The sequence below is a fragment of the Scardinius erythrophthalmus genome (assembly GCF_964197995.2).
Source record: "Scardinius erythrophthalmus genome assembly, chromosome: 16".
In the NCBI taxonomy this organism is placed as follows: domain Eukaryota; kingdom Metazoa; phylum Chordata; class Actinopteri; order Cypriniformes; family Leuciscidae; genus Scardinius; species Scardinius erythrophthalmus.
This window is the reverse complement of record NC_138236.1, coordinates 11,418,306-11,445,025: the sequence shown is the minus strand read 5'-3', so window position 1 is coordinate 11,445,025 and position 26,720 is coordinate 11,418,306. Positions and strand designations below refer to the sequence as shown.

The following is a 26,720-nucleotide window of genomic DNA, read 5'->3' as shown; positions in this document are numbered from 1 at the left end:
CTGATATTAAAAGAAATAAATTATATTATCAAACTCAGTAAACACCATAATGCATACTACAGAAAAGCAGATGAGCAGCCATAACGGCAGCCATATTGTGCCAGAACGCCCACCACACACCAGCTTACTGGTGGAGAGGAGACAGTGATGAAGCCAATCAGTATATGGGGATGATTAGGACGGATTAGGAGGCCATGATAGACAGAGACCAAGGGGCAAATTTGGCTAGGATGCCGGGGTTACACCCACCCCTACTCTTTTTCGAAGGAATACATACAAAAACAACGTAGTACTGACTGGGACTAATCAAAGAAACGAGACACAGCTGACACGACTAACGAGATAATAGATGACCAGGTGATAGGAATACAGACACACAGGGACACATGAACTGAACACAGTGAAAACTAATCTAGAAACAGACATGAACAGGTAAAAAAAAAGCTACACCTGAACAAACAAAAAACGTGATTAGTTCCTTTTTCTTTTTTCAGACCAAGAAAATCATAATCCTATTCACCATATTATGAACTACACCTATTTGAATGGTCTTTTAAAAATGCTTTATTATTTCTGTGTAAACTGGCCTGACAGGCTCTAAATAAAAGCACTACAGTCAAAGTAAAATCATATATCTGCTGTTCAATAAAAGTGCAATAAAAAAAATAGACACACTCTTATTACAAAGATTACACTCATATAATCACAGTTATATTTAAACATAGGGTTTTTCCTTGAATTCCTTCTAGGTAAGTACACCTACTGTCAGTAATGTTTGCTGTGACACATGACACCAGGAGGCTCATACCAATACAAACTTGTCTCACCTGTTACACACTCTTTTATCTCTCTCTCTATCTCTCTCTCATTGTATAACGTGTCTTGACTAGGTGGGAATTTTGTTTTCTTCAACAATGCTAATGTTTGACTAGAAAGAAGGAGGTCCTAGAAAGCCTTCGCTGTATTTGGATTGAGTAATTCACAGGGATTCCGTGACACTTTGAGAACTGAACAGAATCTACATTGTCTGACTTGGTGCTCTGAGCACAGCTTTAAAGGAGCCATGGGTGAGTTTTTAAGCCTTGTTTTAAAATAATTTGTTGTTATGATTTGCCAAGTTGTAGTGTTTGAGATATTTGGGTTATGTAAACGGTAGCCAAAATGAATGGGAAATGTAATATAACAAGTGTACTATAATTTTGCAATAAGTGACGAATGGTTTAGAATGAGCTGCTTTTTGTCGTATATATTTAATATTTTAATATTATTACTAACATTTATGGATGGATGGATGTACAAAATGAGTGTATTTAATTATTCACTAATTTACTCTGCGTGTATTTTCATGTTACACTATATTATATATATTTCAATTTACATTATATGGTAAATAAACTTGAGATGGCAGTTTATCTTATTAAATGTGCAGACACTAATCTCATTTAAAGGCTGTTTTTATGAGTTTACCGGACCATAAACTGCCTGTCATTGAGACTTCAGATTCAAACTGACCAATCACACAAAGGGTTTCTTAAAGGAAATCAGATGTATGCAATGACATAGTGAATCATGCACAGGGCTCTTTGTACTGATATACATTCCTGAGTTCAAGTCACTCAGGTTCAACAAGCATACCTGTAGGCCTGTTGAAACACATTGCTCATGGATGTCCAGCTCCAGTATTGCACTTGAAAGGAACATCTCTTTGGCATGTTTTTTCATGCCTTCACTTAATTAGACGCATTTATCTGTAGGGTATTTCATTAAATATAAGGCTTACTGGTGATTGACAAAGTGCAACAATCTTATCTGGCCTAGATTTTTGCACTGGATTTAAGGGAAAATGTTTGGAATAGATATAAATAGGTACTTATACTTGTGTTATAGATACTGCTAACATAATTTACAAGCCAAAATAATGTATAAAACACTCCAATCTACTAACTCCCAATGGCTTCACCTTTTCTTTTGTCCATTCTAGAGGTGCTTGTGCTTCTTGACTTTGAGGCGACGATGCCAGATGAGTTAACGGTGTGTGTAGGGGATGTGGTAAAGAATGTCTCAAAGGCCAAAGAAGAAGGATGGCTGGAGGGAGATCTGAAAGGAAAGAGAGGCATGTTCCCTGGCAACTTCGTCAAGGTCTGGATCTATTAGAACATTGTTTCCATGCGGTCATGTTTAAGCCTTGCCATGGCTCCCCTAGTTCCTACATATATTCAAAATAGCTCTTCTCTACCCACAGGAAGTGCCTGTTTACCTAATAGGGGACAGCAACAGAGAACCAAGAAGCTTGAGGAAATGTAAGTCTTCATTATAAATTAAACAGTATTTTGTTAGTGAATTAATCTTTTAAACGAACGAATCAATCATTTGCAAGTCTCATTTGAATCTGAATCTTCTCGAAGTGATAGGCTACTAAACAAGATGGGGGTTTTAGAATTACGACGCCGATTACCATAGGGGTGAATTCAGGTTGATTGGGACACTTTCCCAATCAACCTGAATTCATCTTAATGGCAAAAATCACCCTGAATTTACCACTAATTAAAATGACACAGATTCGCTCTCGCGATACTTTGATATAATTCACCGATTGGTCTGCTCGCGCACACACGCGTAAGAACACTCACTTGTCATCACCTCTTGACATAAACAGCAGAAGGTGAGCGAGTTTTTTTAATTAACTTGGATAAATCAAAGTGCTCAACAAGAATAAAGACTCGTAAATATCCAGATCTGTGATAGATGAATATCTATCACAGTTTTTCAGTGGCAGATTCAAAAACTTTTTCATTCGAAGTGTCTGAAGTTGTCCAAAGAATCTCAACTTGGCAGACTAAAATAAGTAGGCTAATGAAAGGGTTTGTGCCTCCACATCCGGTCTCAAATTATACTCCCCAAAATCCATAGGCTAGTGCTGCCCTATATCCGCCATAAAACAGTGCTTGTCATAAAAGTGAAGTAGGGTTACTTGTAAAAGTGAAAGCTAGAAGTGCTTTTTGCAGTCTAGTCCAGTTCTGTTTAGTTTGTTCTCACATCTGAACGTACTGACATGTTCCATATGTTTTCCACTTTCTTAAATTCTCCAGCGAAGAAACCAAAGGTACAGACGAGGAAATGCGAGGTGGCTTTTCCCTACACTTCCCTGCACGAGGACGAGCTGGAGCTGGTTGTCGGAGAGACCATCGAGATTATCAGAGAGGTACATTAAACCCCATTTCTATAGATTTTGCAAAGTAGATTTTACGTGGATGGTTTCGTGTAGCATGTTTTACTACATACTTGCTGAAGTGGTAGTCTCATCATGTTAACGTAATGGAATATTAAATCAAAATAATAATAATAAAAAAAGAAAATAATAAAAAAGTCTTTCCAAATCTGTATTATTTTTATTTGGATAGAATGTTCACACTGCTCCTTTTCAAATTATTATGTTAGCTCACTTGATTTGTATGTAAAGACAGTCAGCTGTCAGCTGAGACTCATTACAGCAAAATAATAAACCCTGACAATATGATCAGAGCACCTACATAAAAAAAATATTGTATCATCCTGAAGGTGTGTGTGTGTGTGTGTGTGTGTGTGTGTGTGTGTGTGTGTGTGTGTGTGTGTGTGTGTGTGTGTGTGTGTGTGTGTGTGATAATGGCTGTCTGACAGTACATCATTTCACTTTTCACGTGACTGCTTAACAAATAAGTAAATATGTGTGAAATCAATGAAAAATATATATTTTGTTTTTATGTGTATATATGATGGTTGGAAATGTTTATGCTTTTAAATCAGATTTTATATTTGTAACAATGTTCTGTTTCTTTTTTAATACAAATTAATCTGCATTCTTGTTTGTCTGGTAGATTGAAGATGGATGGTGGATGGGAAAGAAAAATAACCAAATAGGAGCCTTTCCGTCCAATTTTGTGAAGGAAATTTTTGTCCCTTCAAAAGGTGAGCTTGTACACTAAAACTCGAGCTGTAAGGATTTGCATTTCTTTCACATAATGAGCATTGTCTTGTAGCTGCAATTGATACAGTGTCCTCTGTAATATTTGGGTCAAAGACAGAGCAAACTGTTGCTTGGCCATCCTATTTTTGTGATGGATCTCGCAGTATAGGCTCAAGAAATCTTTTATATATATTTAAAATCCACACATGCTTCGTGAAGAGTGTTTCTGTCAGACATATCCGATTTTTATTGGTTTTAGTTAGCCTAAGGTTTGACTTATGTCTCTTATTGTTTTATTTTTGTTACCCATCATCACAATTGGCTCTTAACTTTTACTGGTACCTCTGGTCCTCATGTTGGCAAATGGAAATAACAGAATCCAAAGATTATCAGTAGCCTAGAACAATGACTAAATGCTGAAAATCTCTTATCTTTTTTCTTTTTTTTTCAAAACAAATATGCGTTCTGTGTGAATGTATGCCACTGTCTTTCTGAACCCTCTTAATGTTTGCAGATGGCAAGATAACTGAAGCCAAAGCCAGGCCTAAACTCTCTGAAGATGTCTTCAATAAAGAAGTGATTATATTATATTATATTATATTATATTATATTATATTATATTATATTATATTATATTATATTAACAATAGTGCTGTCAAATCAATTAATCGCATCTAACAAAAGTTTGTGTTTACATTATATATGTGTGTGTATGTATGTATATATATATATATATAATTAAATGTGTATATATATCATATGTGTGTGTGTGTGTCTATGTATATTTACATATCCACACATGTGTATATGACTATACTGTATGTGTGTGTATCTATATATACAGTATACAGATATATACACACATACATATATTATGTAAGCAAATTTTTATGTTAGATGTGATTAATCGGTTTGACAGCACTAATTAATAATATAATTCTATTATAATATTATATTATTATTTATATATTATGATATTACTTTTTTCTAACAGGGAAAGGGACAACAGAGACCAAGTTTACGGAGGAAAGCATCAAGCGGTGAGTCAAGTCTAAAAACATGCCATACCATACAGTTGATTTTTGTTGAATAATTAAAATGCTGTTTAGCTGGAGCTTGAGGTTGCACTCTTCAACTTGAAGAGAACAGAGTAACACTATTCCTATAATAAACAGTGACAAAGAAAGCACATAGAATCTTAAGACAATGCTATTGCAGTTATCAGTGAATGAAAAGATCTATTCTTAAAGGACTTCCCTAAGAGTTTCACACCAGAAGAGCAGTGCTTTGAACGTGCTTTTTAGATTCACCCACCAAACCTGCCAGAGCAAATCCATTATGGAAAATTTGCTAATAAGTTTAATCACGATTGCAGTAAATTTTAGGTCACTGAATACATGTTTAATTCCTCCACAGTAAAAGAATGTTGTCAGGCCATGTTCGACTACTCGGCTGTTGCCGAAGACGAGTTGAACCTGAAGAAGGGAGACGTCATAACTATTATCAGCAAGGTGTGTCATGGGTGACCAACAGACTACTTTCTATTTATACAACACACAGTGTATTTTCTAAAGAAAAACAATGTCGCTCACCTGATTTGTATGGAAAGGATAATGTACAGTCAGCTGATGATTACAGCAAAATAATAAACCATGACAAGGTGATCAGTATGCCAACACAAAATTCATCATTGTATTTTGTATCATTCTGAAGGGGTGTATTTTGACCTCATATGACCACATGGCTGTACAATATCTCACTTATTACATGATTATTATTTTAAGGTTACATTTATTAGATCAAAAATACAATAAAAACAGTAATATTGTGAAATATTTTTCTATTTGGATATATTTTAAAACATAATTTATTCATGTGATAGCATAGCTGAATTTACATCAGCCATTACTCCAGTCTTCAGTGTCACATGATCATTCAGAAATCATTCTAATATCCTGATTTGGTGCTGCTTAATATTTTTCAGGATTCTTTGATGAATAGAAAGTTTATTTAAAATGGAAATCTACATTATAAATGACTGTAATGTCACTTTTGATTAATGTAATGCATCTTTGCTGAATACAAATATAAATTTATTTGAAAAAAATATTTTGTTGAACCCAAACTTTTCTAGGTAGTGCGTATATGAAACAAAAAGAGAATGGAGTGATATCATATGTGTATTCATAACTGACAACGTCCTAATTTGTTTGTTTATACCCCATTTACAAGTTAGTATCTTTTCCTGCTCAGTGAGTCAGCTTTATGTTTTTCATTTCTTTTTCTTTTCCCTGAAGGCCACTGAGGACGAAGGCTGGTGGGAGGGGGAACTGAACGGATGCAGGGGCTTTTTTCCTGATAACTTCGTCATGGTGATCCCAAGGGATGCTCTTCATGTGAGTGTGGGACAGAGAAATGTTCTCATGATTGGCCCATTTGTGTACTGTTAGAGAATGGGAGTCTCCCTTTTGTCAACACTGCTCTGGGCTTTTACTAATGCGCTGGCTCAGAAAACCGATTTAACGGCAAGGATATTCATTCTAGTTTACAAATAGTTTGGTTTGTTTTAAGGTGGAACGTACTGAAGGTTATAAATCTGTTTTTAATGCCTTGATACACAAGACAGCTAACTGTGGTCTATACATGACTGTATTTTCTTCCTGTTACTTTGAGCTTATTAAAAGAGATTGACTCAGAGGTTTCCATTAGAGGAGAGGAACACTAAAACCAGTGACTTGATTCTTCCTACATGAAAAGAGTGTGAGCGTTAACCTGCTCAAAAGGACTAATCCATATCTGGTTGACAATTTCTCGTTTCCTACGCAGACTGGGAATGCAGGCCAGACACCGGTGAGACTTGGCTCTCAGAAAAAATCAGGTAAGACATCAACACCTGTCATAGCGGCAGGGCTGGTTCGACAAGATTCCTCAGATTATATCGAGCGTACAGTTGCTGGAAATGTTGCTAGAAATAGTTGCATTAAGAGATTATAGGTGTGTGTGTGTGTGAGAGCAAGTTTAATTAGATGGAAAACACAGTGGCACATGTCAGGCCGTCTTTGAAGCACTTGTTACTGTCATTTTTTTAAAATGGTTGAATCGAAAGTTTGCTGGTTGGTATCCTACATGGGGAGACTTTTTGTTATGTGAAAATATTGTTTTTGTCCATCTTTATTATAGTATCGGTAAATCAAAATACAAAAGTCCATTCAAAGTTATATGCAATAAAATAGTATATAGGCATATGCTAAGCTTGATAAACAGATGTTTACAAACTGTTTTGTGTCTTTATAACAACTCGGATGTCTTCATCAAATAAGAAGATATTTTATCAAAGGACAAAAATACTTGAATGCCACCAGTAAAGCTGGAATTCATTAGTGGTAAATATACACAATGACTCTTGAGTTATGGTTTTAATGAAGGATATGTCGTCATTGTCTAACCCACAGTAGTCACATACTTCCCTTATTTGAAATGAGACACATTCCTTATTAGATATCACTTAGTCTTAACTAGAGGAAGTTCAAGTTCAGTTTTTTTACTTTTATTACTATTATTATATTCACAGCATGCTCAAAAAAGACAACTGAATAGCTACTGTATGTTTTTCATCTATGTTCGTTTTATGTTCTATGAACTTATGCTATATGATTTTATTTTTTTAAATATATACTGTATATATATATATATATAATTTTTTTTTTTTTTTTTTTTTTTTTTTTTTTTTTCTGAGGAATTAACAAGTTAGCTTATGTTTGGTAGCTCACAAAAACTCTAAACTTTAAAATGCAGTTTCTGCACCTGTTATTGACAACTCATTTCTAGGACAGGAAGTAGGTTTTTTTACTCATCTCACGTTTTGGTTTGCACTCAAGTGTGAAACTTTCTGCAGTTTCCCCCAGGATGATCATGTTTTTTTTGCTGCGGAATTGTCTCTTTGACAGTGTTAAAGTGATGTTAAAAGCCTGGAAATGTGGTGCAAAAATCTCTGTTCTTTGCTGAATCTGACTTTCTTACACATAGCACATTACCACAAACCGCTCTAAGAAACACTGATGCAGCTGTTTGGGGCTGTGACAGGAAGTTGTTGTAGGCCATGAGATGTCATGTGACCAAACTCTAGAGAAAGGCAAGGGCAGAGTGGAGCACCCCTCTGCTCTCTATATATACGCCTTCATTTCCATAAGAACATAGGGTTGTGATGTTGAAAAACTGACAGGGTATGTATAGACTGTATTTATTCTTCTGTATTGTTAGTTCTTGGATTTTTTTTCTTCTCCAGACGCATTTGCAGTTATATCACTTGTCCTTGTTTTATGACTTGTTTTATAAGTCATAGAAAGGTTTTTTTAATAGTGTTTTATTGAAGATTTGGTTTCAGAAGAAAAGATCTTGTTATAGTGGTCGATGTGATGAGAGAGGATGTTTACTCAAAATAATTACATGTTATATTTATGGCTCTGGCAAGATCTGTGCAACCATTTGATTTTGACTTCGATTAGACTTTAATGTCTTTTATTTTGACTGCACAAGACTAATTTTAAATGAGGACAGAGATCTGGTCTGTATTGCAGGACACAGTTTTATTACTGTTAAAGCTTAAAGCCATTCGGGTTTATTCAGGGAACCCATGAGAATTTTTTTGTGTAGCCACAGGAAACAAATGCTCATTTATCAGGGAAAGTTACAAGTTCTCATGCCACTGAGACCTCCAGCATATGTCCTGTTTAGTTGTGAGAGTGCTTCAAAGTGATGTTTATTTTGTGATTTTAATTTTAAAGTGTGTAAAGAGAATGGTTGCAAAAATAGCTTTAAGGGTTCTGGCTGGCCTTCTGGCAGTCCATCCAGCAAACTGTCCTCTCGTGTGGGGTGTGTTATTAAAAAGGCTTTATTAAAATTGGGCTTTTATATTAAAATCCACAACCTACACAATGCAACAGAGCCTTCATCCGGGTGACCATTTAATCTAACATCTCGATAAAGCCTTTTTAATATTATACCCCACGCAAGTGCCTGGGCTTTTTTATTTATGGGAGGGAATGCCAACATTTGGCTACCATTAACTTTGAGAAGAAGAAGCAACAATGACATTTACATATGTTTGTTGCATTGATGGAAAAAACAAATAATTCTTGTATCTTCTTATATTTCAGGGAATCAGATGCCAGTGATGGACCAGAACAGCTCAGATATGAAACCAAAGACAGAGACTAAAAGTAATAATTCAGAACAAACCTATAAATAACCTTTAAAAGTACAACATCAGTCTAATTCTGGAGTAAATTTACATCTAAGGGTGTGTTCACATTTGGCAGGTTTGGTTAGATTAAAACAAACTCCGGTGCGATTGCTCTGTAATTGTAGTTAATTTTAATAAATGTGAACACTGCCATCCGAACCCTTTTGCGCACCAAACTCAAAAGGTGGGTCTCAAACTCTAAAAAGGACAGAATGCTCAAGCATACCTGGTTCTTCTCGTCATAGTTACGATGTTAAACCATTACAGTTTGACACAGGCATCGGAACCTTGTCTTCTTGCAACAGATTATTTTCCACAACGGAGAAATTCCTGGAGCTTTTTTGACTATTTTCAAAGCTTTTTGTGACCCTTCTTGGCTCAAAATATCTAGAAATTTAATCCAGCACACAAAACATGCGTCATAAAAGCCTTTTTTTAATCTTTAGGTTCAGTGTTAAAAATGACAGTGTGAACACTAAGTGAACCAGGACTAAATGTATCGTTTTCACTCTTGGTCTGGACCAAATGAACCGAGAACCGAACTACAAATGTTACTGTGAACACACCCTAAAACTATTTAATTTTTATGAAATATTTATTGATATTACATGTCTAACAACAAGTGCTTCACTTAAGCACTGCTGTCTAAGGGAATTTACCCAATATGATGGTATTTATCTCTTGTCTTTGCACACAGGTGAGAAACCAGACACTAAAGACTTTCGAAGTGACCCACCTGGTAAAATCAAGTTGCCTGGTCTACACAAACCACCTGTTCCTCCACCACCCGCCAAAGAGAAGCCCATAAAACTAGCACCAAAGTAAGTGATGCCTTAGCAAATCATGTTAGAGCATACAACCTTCTGTGGTGCTTTCATGAGACTCTCATCACAAGTACACCAAATATAAAAGGAATCTGAAAAAATAAAAAAATAAAAATCCCCTTCCATCGGTCAACATTATTTTCCTCAGGGACTGAATTCCCCCTCATCAGATAGTCATTTAGCATTATGTGTTATTCTAAAGGGCCTGTGAATGTTCAGTCTTGTAAAGAGCGATGGAAATTGAATGAGTTGCTGAGGGACTAAACAAAGTCAAACTGCCTGTTTCCTGTTTTTCTAAGTGAGCATATAAAAAACAGAAACTGCCATGTGCTCAAGGCAGAGCTTACAGAAAGAACTGTCATTCTGACAGAATTGCATGCAAAAACTAAGACATTACAAGCATTTAACAGTAAATCTTATGTTTTCCAAAAGAAATCAAAGCAATGTGTTGTTTGAAAAAGCTCATAAACTTTGACACATTAGACAAATTTAGAAGCAGCTGAAGACGCACCTCTTCTGCAAACATTTAATGACCTCACTCTCTTAAGCCAATGCGCTTAAACACACACACACACACACAAAACCTGTTTGGAATTTTAATATATTGTATGTGTGTAATATGCATAATGCATTTTTTCCCCTTAGAAATGTTGAAGAGCCACAAGCTGTCTCACCGAGACAACAGCCCCCTGCCTCACCAGTACAGAAAGAGGTTAAAGACACTAAGGATGTTAAAGATAAGACACCTGACCAGTTTGACGGTGTAGACGTGTCCTCAGAGAAACTGAGCCATCCCACGGCCAACAGAGCCAAACCTCCACAGAGAAGACCACCAACAGCCCTCGCCACTGTCGCACAAGTGAGCTTAACACAAAGGCACAGACGTGACACTCATAAACGCTTCAGGATTCAAGTTGATTGGCTTTTAGTTTAAAGTCCCCCTGTAGTCAATCGTTTTATCCCTTAAAACTCATCTTTGAACACCAAGATGACATATTAAACATTTCCTGTGAAAATCATTTCTTCATGCCTTAAAATAGCTTAAATGTAACTACACCCTTATTCGTGGAGCCATGAATATGCAAATTGGTCTCTGCCTTCACTCAATCACACCATTGTAAATACCTAATACACTCGGTCAACATTACTTTAGTAAACGCTACACAATGGCAAGTGGAAAAACTTGTTTAATTCAGCCATATATATTTGAACCAGAAACTGATTCAGAAGACGTGGAAGAGTGAATTACACAGGGTCGTCTATAAGTCGATGTGTCAGAATGGTAATGAATTTTATGTATTGCTCTCTATATACAACGATAGACACATAACGGTAATTAATATGATTAGACTTTGGCTTGACTACGTTATCAAACAGCTAATAATATGTTGCTAATGTTACACAAACCATGTTCCCATTCGCCATTTCAGAGTCAGTCAGCTGCCTTCTAAAAATCATCATCCTTAGAAACGCTTTGAACAACTTAGAATGTCAGTGGAGAAAGGCATATAGTTCATCATAACATCGTAATATAAATCATATACATAATTCACCCGCTATATTGCTAAATGTATTGCTAATGATATGCTAAAGCCCGCCCTGCTTGTTGATGGGATTGGTTATAACATATTTGTGACGTAGAGAACAACTGCATTTTCAAAACAGACTGAGTATTGAGACTGTGTTTGGTTCACTGCCGTTTTAAGGAGAAAGTACTCAGCAATGGTGTTGCTTATGAATTTGCACATGATTTGTCTTAAAGCATATTTTAAAACACTACAGAGACCTATAAACAGCATTAAAAACTTGATTTTCACCACAGGGGGACTTTAAGAGATGAATTGCAATAAAACAAGCTGAATGAATCAAGCCTAAAAAATGTCAATTAAACTTGTGGTTTTCAAAGCTTAAGATGCGGCACTCAAGCCAATGAGAATGATGATAAAAATGAGGAAAATCAAAAATTAGGGCTGTCAATCAATTACAATAATTAATCATGATTATATATAATAATTCCATTTTATAATCATTCTTTTTAAATAAGTTAAAATATTCAGTCTAATGTCTTGGTAAATAATCCAAATAACATCTGTTTTTCATAAAGGTTCCAGATGAACCTGACCACAATGAAACTTCAGGAGAGAAAGATGGATTACCACAAAATATTCCAGAGGTTTGGATAACTCTTTACGATAACTTTCAATAATAATATTATAACATTATATAATGCTTCACAGATCAGATTACCTCATGTGCCTTCAAATATAATAAATTGTAATTCATATCTATAATATTATCATAAATATTCATATTTGAATGCACATTAACTATTGATCTGTAAAGCATGATATAATGTTTTAAGGGCCTATTAATGAAAGTTGTTCTAAAGTGTTACCAAAGGTTGAAAAAATTAATATTAGGTTATGGAATTATTTTTCTCTATAAAACATCTCCTTAAACGTCTGATATAAACCACCGTTTAAAAGTTTGAGGTTGGTAAGTCTCTTATGCTCACCAAGACTGCATTTATTTGATCAAACATAATACAGCAAAACAGTAATATTGTGAAATATTATTACAATTTTCTATTTAAATGTATTTAGAATGAAATTTACTCCTGTGATGCAAAGCTGTATTTTCAGCATCATTACTTCAGTCTTCAGTGTCACATGATCCTTCAGAAATCATTTTCTCAAGAAACATTTCATATTATTATCAATGTTAAGAACATTTGTGCTGCTTAATAATTTTGTCAAAACAGTCGAATATTTGATGAATGGAAAGTTTAAAAGCTCAGGATTTATTTGAAAAATATTTTTTTGGGGTCACTTTTGATCAATTTAATACCTCTTTCCTGAATATTTATTTCTTAAAAAAAAAAAAAGTACTGACCACAAACTTTTGAACTGTGATGTACAGCCATTTGTTAACATATTGTCCTAGGATTTATATCCCTCTTCATCCCTCAGTTGCTCAGCTGCTGGTATTTGTTCACAGGTTACAGAGCCTCAGTCAGCTCCTCCCGCCAAGACAGACCAGGTAACTAAGAGCACTTCACCACCCAAGACACAGACTGAAAGCAAAGCTGGGGTTCAGGAGGAGACTGCATCACTGGCCTCTGTGCTGATAGAACTCAAAGATCTCCGTATGTCACTGGATCTCCTCAAAGCACAGCACGAGTGAGTATGAACCCCGTCTACCACCCCTGAATGATCATATCACATATTTCTTTTATTGCAATATTCCTCTTTGCTTTCCCTCACCAGGAGAGACATAAATGACCTTAAAGATGAACTGAAGAACGAGTCCGAAAAACGGATGAGATTACAGGTGAGTGTTGTGAGATTTGAGTCTATTCTGAGAAGATAATAAAGTCTCATATCTTGTAAAAAAAAAAAAACTGAAATAAATCCAGTCAAATAAATACTGTCTTAATCCTCAAGAGAGCAGCAGTGAGTTAAAAATACAACCTCTTCAACATGATAGAACATTTGCAACACGTAACCGTAGTCATAAGGATTCCTATTTTATCCATAAACAAACTTAAAAATAGCCAAATATATCTGGAAGGTAAAAAAAAAAAATCTATCTATCTATCTCTTCTACCCTGATGCAGATTGTAAATTTTACACTGCTGAATTTAAATATAGTCTCACCTTTAATGCTAGTCTTCCCTTAATTCTAAGTACAACTTATTAATCAATATTTTTATATTTATAGGATGAAGTGGAGGCTCTGAGGAAAAAATAGTGTCCATTGAACACCAGGAGTATTTCACAATCCCCAAGTGATCCTTCTTTGGGACATGGAGATAAAGGCTACAGAAAGACAATGATGGAGTGTTGAGGAAATGTAAAAATGTGCGGACCGATATGGAAATCCAGCATTTGCAACTTGTTGAATAATTCCTAATCCAGTGGACCAGAAGGCTGAGCTCCATTCAGGGAGCAGAACTACAAAAAGACGTTTCGTTTTTCATATACTGCTCATTTGGTTTTGGGAGTCCTCTCCACTTGTTTTTTTTTAAACATATATATGTGCATTTTGAAATGTGTAAATATAAAATATTCACGGTTAAACTAGGCCATATTTTAACGTATTAATACACATTCTATTAATAATATGTTTCTGTTTTGTGGTATTCTGTAGAAAATAAATCACTAAATAATTCCACTGATGATGGTCAAAATCTTTTTGCTCCAAACCTGATTAAGTCAGAGACTTAAAATATAAACATGAGTTGATGTCTTTTTTGAATGCAACTACATTAAAGTTTTATCTGTGTTAAGACTATGAAACAAGATGGCTTTATTTCAGGAGTGGAAAATATCAATGACATACAAATACAGATCTGGTATCTAAATGCAAGCAACCTTAAACATAAAGTAATCAAATATTCCTAGATAAATAAATAAAAAGTTCCGTAACCCCAGTGGTCTAATGGAAAGACACAAGACAATTCAATTGGCTCCAGGTCAATTTTGACATATTATAACACTGCAAATGCTATTTAAAAGTTGCTTTGTGAATGGCATGAATAGACTTTGCTTTGTCACTAACAGAATCTGAAAGCTGGTTTATTGTCCCTTCAGACAGACAACAGCATCTGGAAACCATGTGGAATACGTTAGATCTTCATAGCCTGACTAATCATTGGGAATGGACTATTTTTTAATGACAGACAGACTAATTCCAAATAGAAATACTGTATGTTTGTAGGTTCAGTTGCTGTGATGACATAGTAACGTCAATCAAAATATACTCACATTCTTTCCTTTTTTTTTTTTCGGGCTTGTCCTTAATGTTATATGGGTTCTATACATATTGTGTGTCATAGTAGCAGTTCACAAGTTTAAATATCTTCATAACATCTTTATATCAGAATGTACTTCATAAATGTAAACAATAACAGAAGTTGTTTCATTAGAAATATTATAGCATCCAGTTCTTCGCAAGCACTCAAGAGTTATTGTTACGCTTTGGTTTAATTGTTTGGGTTTTGATTTTGATGCATGTAAAGCTCAATATTTAAATCAAAATGAACTGGAAGTGGAAATTAAACAATAATACAATAACAGCCACTTGGTGAGCAAATATATAACTTAAACGTGAAAGACACAATGTCCATAAAACATTGATTTGGACCTATTTAGCACTTTTTTATGACACAAAAAGCGCTATTTGTAGATGGACTGATGGTAATGCCAAAACAGCCCTGAAATTTATTGTAATTACATATGAAGATCTGAATAATCAGGTGTGCAATTATACCATTTGATATGTATTACCCATATTTATTACATGGCTTGGCTGAATTCCAATGTAGAATGCGGTCTGTTTTTCTTGATAACAGACCGCTGCGAGCTATAACAGACCGTTGCCATGCAAAACAGCGCGTTGCTATGGACGCGGAACGGACTATTTTCTTTGGCGGAAGCAATGCAATCATTTTTAAAACAATAAACTCCTTTTTAAATCAATAATTTGTGTCAAATTAATTATTTATTTTGTAGGTAGCCATGTAATAAGCGGGATAATGTATAGTGAGCCGGTTGTTATAGTGAATAACAACCCCTTCAGGCTGATTCAAGATCCCTCCGCTTCGCGTCGGGATCCCGTTCAGCTTGTCGGGGTTGTTATTCACTATAACAACCGGCTCACTATACATTATCCCTTACTTATTACATGGCTTGGCTGAATTCCAATGTAGAATGCGGTCTGTTATTTCTTGATAACAGACCGCTGCGAGCTATAACAGACCGTTGCCATGCAAAACAGCGCGTTGCTATGGACGCAGAACGGACTATTTTCTTTGGCGGAAGCAATGCAATCATTTTTAAAACAATAAACTCCTTTTTAAATCAATAATTTGTGCCAAATTAATTATTTATTTTGTAGGTAGCCATGTAATAAGCGGGATAATGTATAGAGAGGCGGGCGTTATAGCGAATAACAAGCCCTTCAGGCTGTCAAGACCCCTCCGCTTCGCGTCGGGTTCTCGTTCAGCCTGTCGGGCTTGTTATTCGCTATAACGACCGCCTCTCTATACATTATCCCTTACGTATTCATATAGGCCTGTATGAGAGACTTATTGTAAATGACTGATGATTGATAAATGAACCCTTGCTTGATAAACTGCTTCTTCTGATTGCTATAACCATGTTTCTTGAGATCCTGAGAGCATGACCCATGTTGAGCAGGATGTTTTTGGCTATATTTAGGAATGCACAAAGTTGATATTAGAATTATTTTTTTTAATTTATTGATATTGGTCTGTATTGGATGTTTCATTTGTTTATGCTCAATATATATTTATAGCTTTTATATTTTACTATCATCCATTAATGCTCATCATTAAACTTACAAACATTGAAGGTACACTTATGAATCTTTTGTTCCTATAGCAGTTAAAATTCATACTTTTTTGCGGAAGAACATTGTTTTGGTTGTGCTTCGGCTCTGTGTGACCATGCGGATGAATATGGTTGTCCTACTGCTCATAAAACATTCACTAATAGGCTTAAGAGATATAATCAGTTTAGATGGACAGGATCTCAAGCTGAGCTGAAGATTTTACTGAAGCTATATCCATTAATAGACACTTAATAAACTTTATTGAAAATAAATTCCAGCTCAGCACAACAACCATAATGAAATGACTTTTCACAATGAATAATTAATTAGAGAGTGAAATATTGTGATTTACCTGTTCAATAAAATACCTTACCTGTTTAGTAATAAAAACGCCATCATCTCCACATCGCTTTTACATTTCAAATCCCTCAGTTCTCTCCATCTCCGAAAGTCAAGCCGATGTTGATTCTCGTTTTATTACAAGCTCTGTTGCGTTCTCTTTTTTCGCATTTTTTTAAAAACAGGTGATTCTCCAGAGAGTCAAGATTTAGCGAGCTCAATGTCAACCTTTCTCGCTAATTGTGACAGCTAACCTATGCCACTTCAACACCATACATGCGTCAAAGTACCCAGAGCAACTTTTCCCTATTTACAGATATGAGGAGACACGCACAGGTGAGTGATGTACAGTACATGTACACAATTTCCTGTGAAAACCATTCCTACAGGTCTAAAATATGAACACTTATAAAAGGCGTACCATAAGTCAAAAACACACTTTGGAGGAAGGATTGATGTAGTTTTGACTCATTATTTAAATGTAGTTAATTTTGAACAAAAAAGTTAGATAGAGTACCTTTAATGTAATATTTGGCAAATATCAAAGTAAATATTCTATTTTCATATTGTACATTATAATGTTGTGATGCCCATTTCACTTTGTAGCATTTAAAACAATAGCGTTTAAAACAATGTTTTATTTATTTTTTATTTAGACAAAATAGTATAAATCATGAAAATAATTATCTTGTCGATGTTGAATTTTAATATCTGTGCATTCTTTAGCTATATGTGGCTTGAGTTAAGGCTTGATGTGACTTACATGGGGGATTTTTTTTTTTAATGACAAAAAATAGCAGAAAAAAATGGCATAGTGCAAAAGTGCATTTGCTTTCTGTGAGCTTCTAATTATCACCTACAATTCACAAAGATTTTTTTAAACATCAACTCAGACGATAAAGACGATAAAGTCGGAATGACTTTTCAATAAGCACCATGACTTGGGGACTGATAGCAACTTTCCCAGTCCAAATGTTGCATACAAAACAGCTGTACCCATGGTCTGAAGGATTACAATAACATCAGTCCAACATATAAAAAATATATAATGGAAACACCATCCATTAACAGTCTTTAAAAGTACTGCACTCAAGCAGTCAAATGGCTTGAGTTTATGTCCAGAAGTCTCTGGGAGCATTAATAGTAGTGCACTCTTCCAATAGTGCCCGTGCCTGTTCCCAGGATATCCGGCTGTCCGTTTCTCCAGATTTCCCTGATGATCCTCTCCCTTTCCTCCAATCGCTGTGCCCGCTCCAGCTCCTCGGCTGAGGTGAACACGTTCCTGCTCAGAGTCCCATCCGGCGTGATGAGGTGGTTGCTCATGGGGATCTCTGTGGTGCTGTGCTGGACCGAGGACTCCAGGCCTCCTGCATCTTCCTCCTCCTCATCATCATCGCTCTCCTCGTCTTCCTCTTCCTCCTCACTGTAGTCTTTCAGCTGTTTTTTCTCCGGTGTGGAGGGTGCCGTAGTGGCACGAGGCTTGCATGAAATCCGGATGACCAGGAGGCAGAGAGTGAGCACCAGTCCAAAACAGACGCCGATGACGAAGTAAAGGCCAAAACTCTCTGGATTTGCTGGATAGAGAGGGAAACAAGTCAGGTTTAGTAATTGGAACATCTCCATTATTAGTTTGCTGTTCTTTAAACCTGAGTTGCATGTTAAAAATATTAAAAATGGAAAAAGCACTGACCTTTAATGTGAGCATAAGCAGCAATAGTGTTGCTCAAGAAATCCATCTCCTTCCTTTTCACATTCATCCTGGCTTTGTCCTGTGTTTCCAAACCTACTGGATAAAAAAAGGGAAAATAATTTTGTTAAACGAGCAGTGCTTGTTTTAGCACATGCTAAAATGTGCTTGCTTGGGCACTGCTAATGTATTGTGGGTGTTTTCTGACTGTCTGTTTTCTGAAATGAGAAATTGTGAAAAAAAAAGTTGTGCTGTATTTTATATTTTTTTCAAACAGGTTTGTTTTTTGTTCTGACAGGTAAAATTAGCTGTAAATATTCATATTTTAAAATTGCAGTAAGTTTTAAAAAATATATAAAATTCAGAATACAAACCAAAAACTAGGCCAAATGTCAAGCTTCTGTGTTCCAAAAAAAAGAAAGGTATCTGAATAATAATCATACTGAGCATTTTGTTTAATCACATAGCTACTACAATTCTCTGGCACTATGAGACACAGTATATATATATATATATATATATATATATATATATATATATATATATATATATATATATATATATATATATATTCAGTAAAAATATACTGAACAAGTCTACAGTCAATCCATGTTAGCCTCTTTTGTGAGGTCAGAATTGCCAGCAGCAAGTGGGGCCCATTTCCTTCTCCATTAAATGGAGTGTAGCCAGTAGTCAGACTCTTTTGTATCTGAATAAAGGACATGATACAATTCTCTTGCCTAATGACGTGCGTCTACAGCCTTTTCCTTTCCTGTAGTGTATGTGTCCGTAGTGTATTTCCTCTCTGACTCTTTTCCCTTCTAACTGTGAACTCCTAAGGAAGATTCATATTTTCAGGGGTCAACAAATGCTGCCACACCCTCACATACAGTATGAGGGCAAGAGGTTATATTTACAACCCCAAACAAATATATCCTCCCTATGACAGTTCTGATCCTGGTTCAATCCACTGCATAGCAGGCGCCACAGAAAACATGAAGACCTGGGGTCATGTGTGCCTGCCGGATCTTACCACACTTCCTGTGTCCACCCCCCTGCTCCTTTTTTTTAAAGGAAAAAATCCCATCCACTACAGTCATACAGAACTTCCTGCTGACTTTAGCTTTTCTCTTTCACTATTGTTCACATTTTTTTTTTTGTATACATGCTGTTTGAGTATGCACACTCAGAGATTCAAATGCACTTGTATAACTAGGATATTACCCATTATCATAACTTTAACAGTTTGGCCTTAAGAAGATATAACTTTTGAAGCTCAATAAAGCATATAGCATAGCATATAGCAGCTTTGTGTGATGAACAAACCAAATTTAAGTTGTTTTTCAATGAAAATGTTCATTTTTGTTCTGTTCCACAAAAGAAAGTCCTACAGGGAATGACATTACTTTCCTTAATTTAACTGAGTGAACTTCTTTAGTACATTAGTAATTCTAAAACATTAATTGCATTTTTATTATTGCGGAATTAATAAATAGTTGTTTCCATTTTGATAACCATACCTTTTACGGTTATTGAAAAAGAAAAGACAAAACAAAACAAAACCAAAGAAGCAAAGCGAATTAAAGCACAACAAAGCAACAACAACAATAACAACAACAACAACAACAACAACAACAACAACAAAAAACATAGAACTAGCCTACAAAGACATGCACTACGATTTACTATACCATATAAAGCAGTCAGTTCCTCCTCATGGTGCACTGTTGTTTCAGATGGATAAAGCTTCTCGCTCTGGTTCTGCCCGTGTCCTCTGTATATCTTGGGCCTTAATCTATACAATGACAAAAAAAACACACACACACGGATGTCAGACCAAATCACATCTAAAATCACTGAGGATTTGCAGCGCAAGCAAATGACAGGCGAAATTTTGCACTGTGCACACAGAAAGTCAGCTTAAGATCGAACAGCCTAAAACAGATTCACATTTCACCAGTGAAAATGCAATAAATCATGTCTGAGATGGGCCTCCACATGATGAATGAGTCATTAGTGAATTGAGTTAGAAAAATAAATCACAGTGTGAACTGCCTGAACAGAAGCATCATGAATAAATGTTTCGGTATTAACCTCTGTGTTCATTTTTGAAAACTTTCTTCATACGCTACAAAGTACTAGCCTGTTTGGTTTGTGCTACTTAAAAAGTTATGTTTCTAGACATTTAGCCCAAATTTCATAGGTAGATGGTGTAAAAAATGAGCAAGGCAGGAGGTTTCTTTCAGAGGGAAAGTTCGAGTTGGTTTAGTAAAGCCCCTTTGTTTGCAGTGCCGATTTGGATCTTGCTGACTCTTGAAAGCTCTTAACATGTAGAATTAAGGTAAAAACAGGTACAAACAAGGTCAAACAAGGTCATAAAAGTAATATACATCTAGATGGAGTAAGCAGAAGACATGTGTACAGATGTACACATTAAGGATTGCATATACAACTGTATAAATATATATAAAAAAAGTATTTACATAAGTATTATATTGCCTGGGTGGCACCATAAGGATAATGATGTAGAAATACAGTATAGAAATTTTACCCTTCGCCTGCAGTCGTGGATACGTGGAATCTAATGGCTGCTGGAGACGTGATGTTTCTATCTAAACACCCATTAACCTGCCGTGTTATTTTGTTTGTGTTTTGTTTTTCCCCTAAGGAGGAAATTATTTTCAGGCCTCTTGCCCTGCAATCCTGTCACTCCAACACCATCGGTTTTCTTTCTCTGACCTCGTGTTCTGCTCCAAAGCAGACGTTGCAATGACTACTGTACCATGAAAAACAACAGTTCAAAAGTTTGTTGTTGGTAAGATGTCTCTTATGCACATCACCAAGGCTATTTATTTGATAAAAAAAAAAAAAAATTCTGAAAGTAATTCATTATTCCTGCAACGGCAAAGCTGAATTTTCAACATCATTACTCTAGTCTTCTGAATTTAAACTCAATTAAATTAAGTTGGCCCAACTCAATAACTAATATTTACAATTAAAATGTTTAACTCAATTTAAATTGTTCAAAATTAAGTTGACCCAACTCAATAATTAATATTTAGAATTTAAAATTTCCAAAATTAAGTTGACCCAACTCAATTTAAATTGTTCAAAATTAAGTTGGCCCAACTCAATAATTAATATTTTGAATTTAAATTTTCCAAAATTAAGTTGGCCCAACTCAATTTAAATTGTTAAAAATTAAGTTGGCCCAACTCAATAATTAATATTTAGAATTTAAATTTTCCAAAATTAATTTGGCCCAACTCAATTTACATTGTTCAAAATTAAGTTGGCCCAACTCAATAATTAATATTTAGAATTTAACATTTCCAAAATTAAGTTGACCCAACTAAATTTAAATTGTTCAAAATTAAGTTGGCCCAACTCAATAATTAATATTTTGAATTTAAATTTTTCAAAATTAAGTTGGCCCAACTCAATTTAAATTGTTCTAAATTAAGTTGGCACAACTCAATAATTAATATTTAGAATTTAAATTGTTCAAAATTAAGTTGGCCCAACTCAATAATTAATATTTAGAATTTAAAATTTCCAAAATTAAGTTGACCCAACTCAATTTAAATTGTTCGAAATTAAGTTGGTCCAACTCAATAATTAATATTTTGAATTTAAATTTTCCAAAATTAAGTTGGCCCAACTCAATTTAAATTGTTAAAAATTAAGTTGGCCCAACTCAATAATTAATATTTAGAATTAAAATTTCCAAAATTAAGTTGACCCAACTCAATTTACATTGTTCGAAATTAAGTTGGCCCAACTCAATAATTAATATTTGGAATTTAAATTGTTCAAAATTAAGTTGGCCCAACTTAATTTAAATTGTTCAAAATTAAGTTGGCCCAACTCAATAATTAATATTTAGAATTAAAATTTTCCAAAATTAAGTTGTCCCAACTCAATTTACGTTGTTCGAAATTAAGTTGTCCCAACTCAATAATTAATATTTAGAATTTAAATTTTCCAAAATTAAGTTGGCCCAACTCAATAATTAATATTTAGAATTAAAATTTTCCAAAATTAAGTTGGCCCAACCAGTGCTTGAAGTGGGGGGAAAAAGGTGCCGGTACTCTCTTGCCTTACTCTCACCGCCTTCACCCAGGGCCGGATTAACAATTTCCTGTGCCCTGTACAACCAGACTCAAGCCCCCCCCCCCCGTAGTTAGGGGGGTTCGGGGGCATGCTCCCCCGAGAAAATTTGGAATTCTCTGATCTACATATGTGCAATTTAGGACTTTTGAAGGCCTAAAATTATAAGAAATAGGCTATCTTTAAAACCTTGTCATTAGATTATTTGTCAATACCTGCTCTCTCCTCATCTTCATATTTCATTTTCTCTCAGTCTTCTTATCCTGGACTATTTCTTATATAAAGCTACTATAAAGCTGTAGCCTAAGTCAGTATTGCCATTAGGAACCTTCTGCAAGCTTTGGAATTTGAAAACGTCTGTTTTTAAATGTTAAAAGTAATTTTAAATAATACAAATTATATATAATATTCTTTGTTAATTTTGACCACGAACCACGTACTGTCACTTTAATTCAGCGCGTGCAGCACAGCGAAAATAGACTCGGTGTGGAAACGATCGTTGGACTGCTGTATATGCACCGCTCCTGGAACGCATTGCCGGACCGCATCCGCGTGCAGTGTGAAAGCTCTAACCTGTTAATATGGGTGCGGAAAAAAAAAAGCACCGCATACGCATTGCAAACGGAGTATATATGTGAAATGGGCATGACACTGACGCTTTTTTTGTCAGTGGTAGAGTACCGGCTACATGCGAGAAGTAGCGGTACGCAAGAAAACGTGCAGGTACGCTTTGGAGTAAAATGCAGAAGTGCCGGTACTGCGTACCGGTGAGTACCGCCCCACTTCGAGCACTGGGCCCAACTCAATTTACATTGTTTGAAATTAAGTTGGTCCAACTCAATAATTAATATTTGGAATTTAAATTGTTCAAAATTAAGTTGGCCCAACTCAATAATCAATATTTAGAATTTAAATTTTCCAAAATTAAGTTGGCCCAACTCAATTTAAATTGTTAAAAATTAAGTTGGCCCAACTCAATAATTAATATTTAGAATTAAAATTTTCCAAAATTAAGTTGGCCCAACTCAATTTAAATTGTTCAAAATTAAGTTGGCCCAACTCAATAATTAATATTTAGAATTAAAATTTTCCAAAATTAAGTTGGCCCAACTCAATTTAAATTGTTAAAAATTAAGTTGGCCCAACTCAATAATTAATATTTAGAATTTAAATTGTTCAAAATTAAGTTGGCCCAACTCAATTTACATTGTTCGAAATTAAGTTGGCCCAACTCAATAATTAATATTTGGAATTTAAATTGTTCAAAATTAAGTTGGCCCAACTCAATTTAAATTGTTCAAAATTAAGTTGGCCTAACTCAATAATTAATATTTAGAACTTAAATTTTCCAAAATTAAGTTGACCAAACTCAATTTAAATTGTTCAAAATGAAGTTCAATAATTCATATTTGGAATTTAAATTGTTCAAAATTAAGTTGGCCCAACTCAATAATTAATATTTAGAATTAAAATTTTCCAAAATTAAGTTGACCCAACTCAATTTAAATTGTTCAAAATTAAGTTGGCCCAACTCAATAATTAATATTTAGAATTAAAATTTTCCAAAATTAAGTTGACCCAACTCAATTTAAATTGTTCAAAATTAAGTTGGCCCAACTCAATAATTAATATTTAGAATTAAAATTTTCCAAAATTAAGTTGACCCAACTCAATTTAAATTGTTCAAAATTAAGTTGGCCCAACTCAATAATTCATATTTGGAATTTAAATTGTTCAAAATTAAGTTGGCCCAACTCAATTTAAATTGTTCAAAATTAAGTTGGCCCAACTCAATAATTAATATTTAGAATTAAAATTTTCCAAAATTAAGTTGACCCAACTCAATTTAAATTGTTCAAAATTAAGTTGGCCCAACTCAATAATTCATATTTAGAATTAAAATTTTCCAAAATTAAGTTGACCCAACTCAATTTAAATTGTTCAAAATTAAGTTGGCCTAACTCAATAATTAAGATGGCCCAACTCAATTTACATTGTTCGAAATTAAGTTGGCCCAACTCAATAATTAATATTTGGAATTTAAATTGTTCAAAATTAAGTTGGCCCAACTCAATTTAAATTGTTCAAAATTAAGTTGGCCTAACTCAATAATTAATATTTAAAACTTAAATTTTCCAAAATTAAGTTGACCAAACTCAATTTAAATTGTTCAAAATTAAGTTGGCCCAACTCAATTTAAATTGTTCAAAATTAAGTTGGCCTAACTCAATAATTAATATTTAGAACTTAAATTTTCCAAAATTAAGTTGACCCAACTCAATTTAAATTGTTCAAAATTAAGTTGGCCTAACTCAATAATTAATATTTAGAACTTAAATTTTCCAAAATTAAGTTGACCCAACTCAATTTAAATTGTTCAAAATTAAGTTGGCCCAACTCAATAATTCATATTTAGAATTAAAATTTTCCAAACTTAAGTTGACCCAACTCAATTTAAATTGTTAAAAATTAAGTTGGCCCAACTCAATAATTAATATTTAGAATTTAAATTTTCCAAAATTAAGTTGAACCAACTCAATTTAAATTGTTAAAAATTAAGTTGGCCCAACTCAATAATTAATATTTTGAATTTAAATTTTCCAAAATTAAGTTGGCCCAACTCAATTTACATTGTTCGAAATTAAGTTGGCCCAACTCAATAATTAATATTTTGAATTAAATTTTTCCAAAATTAAGTTGGCCCAACTCAATTTACATTGTTCGAAATTAAGTTGGCCCAACTTAGTAATTCATATTTGGAATTTAAATTGTTCAAAATTAAGTTGGCCCAACTCAATTTAAATTTTCCAAAATTAAGTTGGCCCAACTCAATAATTAATATTTAGAATTTAAATTTTCCAAAATTAAGTTGACCCAACTCAATTTAAATTGTTCAAAATTAAGTTGGCCCAACTCAATAATTAATATTTAGAACTTAAATTTTCCAAAATTAAGTTGACCAAACTCAATTTAAATTGTTAAAAATTAAGTTGGCCCAACTCAATAATTAATATTTAGAATTTAAATTTTCCAAAATTAAGTTGACCCAACTCAATTTAAATTGTTAAAAATTAAGTTGGCCCAACTCAATAATTAATATTTAGAATTTAAAATTTCCAAAATTAAGTTGGCCCAACTCAATAATTAATATTTAGAATTTAAATTGTTCAAAATTAAGTTGACCCAACTCAATAATTAATATTAAGAATTGAAATTGTTCAAAATTAAGTTGACTCAACTCAATAATTAATATTTAGAATTGAAATTTTCCTAAATTAAGTTGGCCCAACACAAATCTGTGAATGTATTGCCATTTTTACTGAACTCCTTTAACTAAGCAGTGACCGTATTTCTTTAAGTCCAAGTTCAAAATAAAACCCTATGACCCGCTCCATTGTTCACGTATGGAGCTGTCTGAAGTACTGCCAGCAGGACATTAAACATTAAGTGTTTATCTGAAGTTTTGTGAGAGAACACAATTGTGTTTGCAAGAGCGCTTTGCGAGAGAACGCAGAATTTCTAGGGGGAACTCAAAAGTTTTGCAAGAGAACTCAAAAGTTTTGCGAGAGAACGCAAAAGCTTTTAAAAATATTTTTTCCTCACATTCCATATTTGTCCCTTTTAGGGGCTTTGTATACATGAACCTCAAGGAACATTAAAATGATATATAAAATCATGTCATGTCTCCTTTAATTCTAATTCATGTAAAAAGAGTCTACCCTGACTAAAGTCCATTTCTTAGACTTAAACTTGCTGTGCAGTTTGGAAAAGCACACAGATCATATACAGTAAAATTTTGAGAGAGAGAAAAATTTTATAGAATTCCAGATAAAGCAACCATGCATTAATATGATTAGAAAAATTTTTTTAGCACTACACTTAATAGTTGATCTAATAAAGAAAGAGCAAATGAATGCCAATACAAACACAGCCCATCACAAATCCTGGGAAACGGCCAGAAATTCTTATTTTAAACTAGACATTGTTTGTTTAAAGGAATGGGAAAGACTGAGGAAGTCCAGACACTGTCATATCTGGTGATAATTCTTGTCTTTTCCACAATAAGAAGACCACAATAGCATTTCCTTCCCCTGGATCTGTCTCCATCCGACAGGAAAAATTGTGACCTAGTGCAAATACGTAAACAACACCCCCTGATTTGTTCCTTTCTTTTCAGATTAAGTTGTCTGTCCAAATAAAGAGTGTAAGTAGATGATTTGT

General features: G+C 34.3%; 2 protein-coding genes across 11 annotated transcripts in view; one reads left to right on the top strand and one right to left on the bottom strand.

The window, feature by feature from the left end:
- The first annotated feature begins 194 nt into the window (after positions 1-194).
- sh3d21 (SH3 domain containing 21) lies at positions 195-15,487 on the top strand. 9 transcript variants are annotated; one of them, XM_081388282.1, is made up of 18 exons: positions 371-432; positions 726-749; positions 891-1,067; positions 1,982-2,139; positions 2,243-2,300; positions 3,090-3,202; positions 3,855-3,945; positions 4,458-4,519; positions 4,938-4,983; positions 5,360-5,454; positions 6,241-6,339; positions 6,770-6,821; positions 9,100-9,162; positions 9,883-10,006; positions 10,655-10,868; positions 13,007-13,188; positions 13,276-13,339; positions 13,730-15,487. In XM_081388282.1, exons 3-18 carry the CDS (start codon positions 1,064-1,066, stop codon positions 13,757-13,759), a joined length of 1,455 nt encoding a protein of 484 aa, XP_081244408.1. In that variant the 5' UTR covers positions 371-432; positions 726-749; positions 891-1,063; the 3' UTR covers positions 13,760-15,487. The 9 variants fall into 9 exon arrangements, with proteins under 9 accessions (XP_081244409.1, XP_081244412.1, XP_081244408.1 ...); XM_081388280.1 differs by lacking the exon at positions 726-749 and adding an exon at positions 12,114-12,182 and having other exon boundaries at positions 933-1,067; positions 13,730-14,305; XM_081388279.1 differs by lacking the exon at positions 726-749 and adding an exon at positions 12,114-12,182 and having other exon boundaries at positions 13,730-14,305.
- Positions 15,488-16,598: 1,111 nt separating this feature from the next.
- The window catches only part of eva1ba (eva-1 homolog Ba (C. elegans)), a 17,363-nt gene continuing 7,241 nt past the window's right edge, over positions 16,599-26,720 (bottom strand). Inside the window, exons 2-4 of one of the 2 annotated variants that reach the window (XM_081388275.1) lie at positions 20,081-20,184; positions 18,393-18,485; positions 16,599-18,276 (exon numbers count right to left, since the gene is read on the bottom strand). In XM_081388275.1, the coding sequence (XP_081244401.1) occupies positions 17,840-18,276; positions 18,393-18,459 (504 nt within the window). In that variant the 5' untranslated portion in view covers positions 18,460-18,485; positions 20,081-20,184 and the 3' untranslated portion in view covers positions 16,599-17,839. Of the gene's footprint in view, positions 18,277-18,392; positions 18,489-20,080; positions 20,185-26,720 lie in introns of both variants that reach the window. The other variant, XM_081388276.1, reaches the window with a different exon arrangement.

Excerpts from the sequence above, each read along its gene's own strand:
- sh3d21 (XM_081388280.1), top strand. Across the intron at positions 4,984-5,359 it reads ACGGAGGAAAGCATCAAGCG|TAAAAGAATGTTGTCAGGCC; the intron begins GTGAGTCAAGTC and ends ATTCCTCCACAG. Across the intron at positions 6,340-6,769 it reads TCCCAAGGGATGCTCTTCAT|ACTGGGAATGCAGGCCAGAC; the intron begins GTGAGTGTGGGA and ends TTTCCTACGCAG.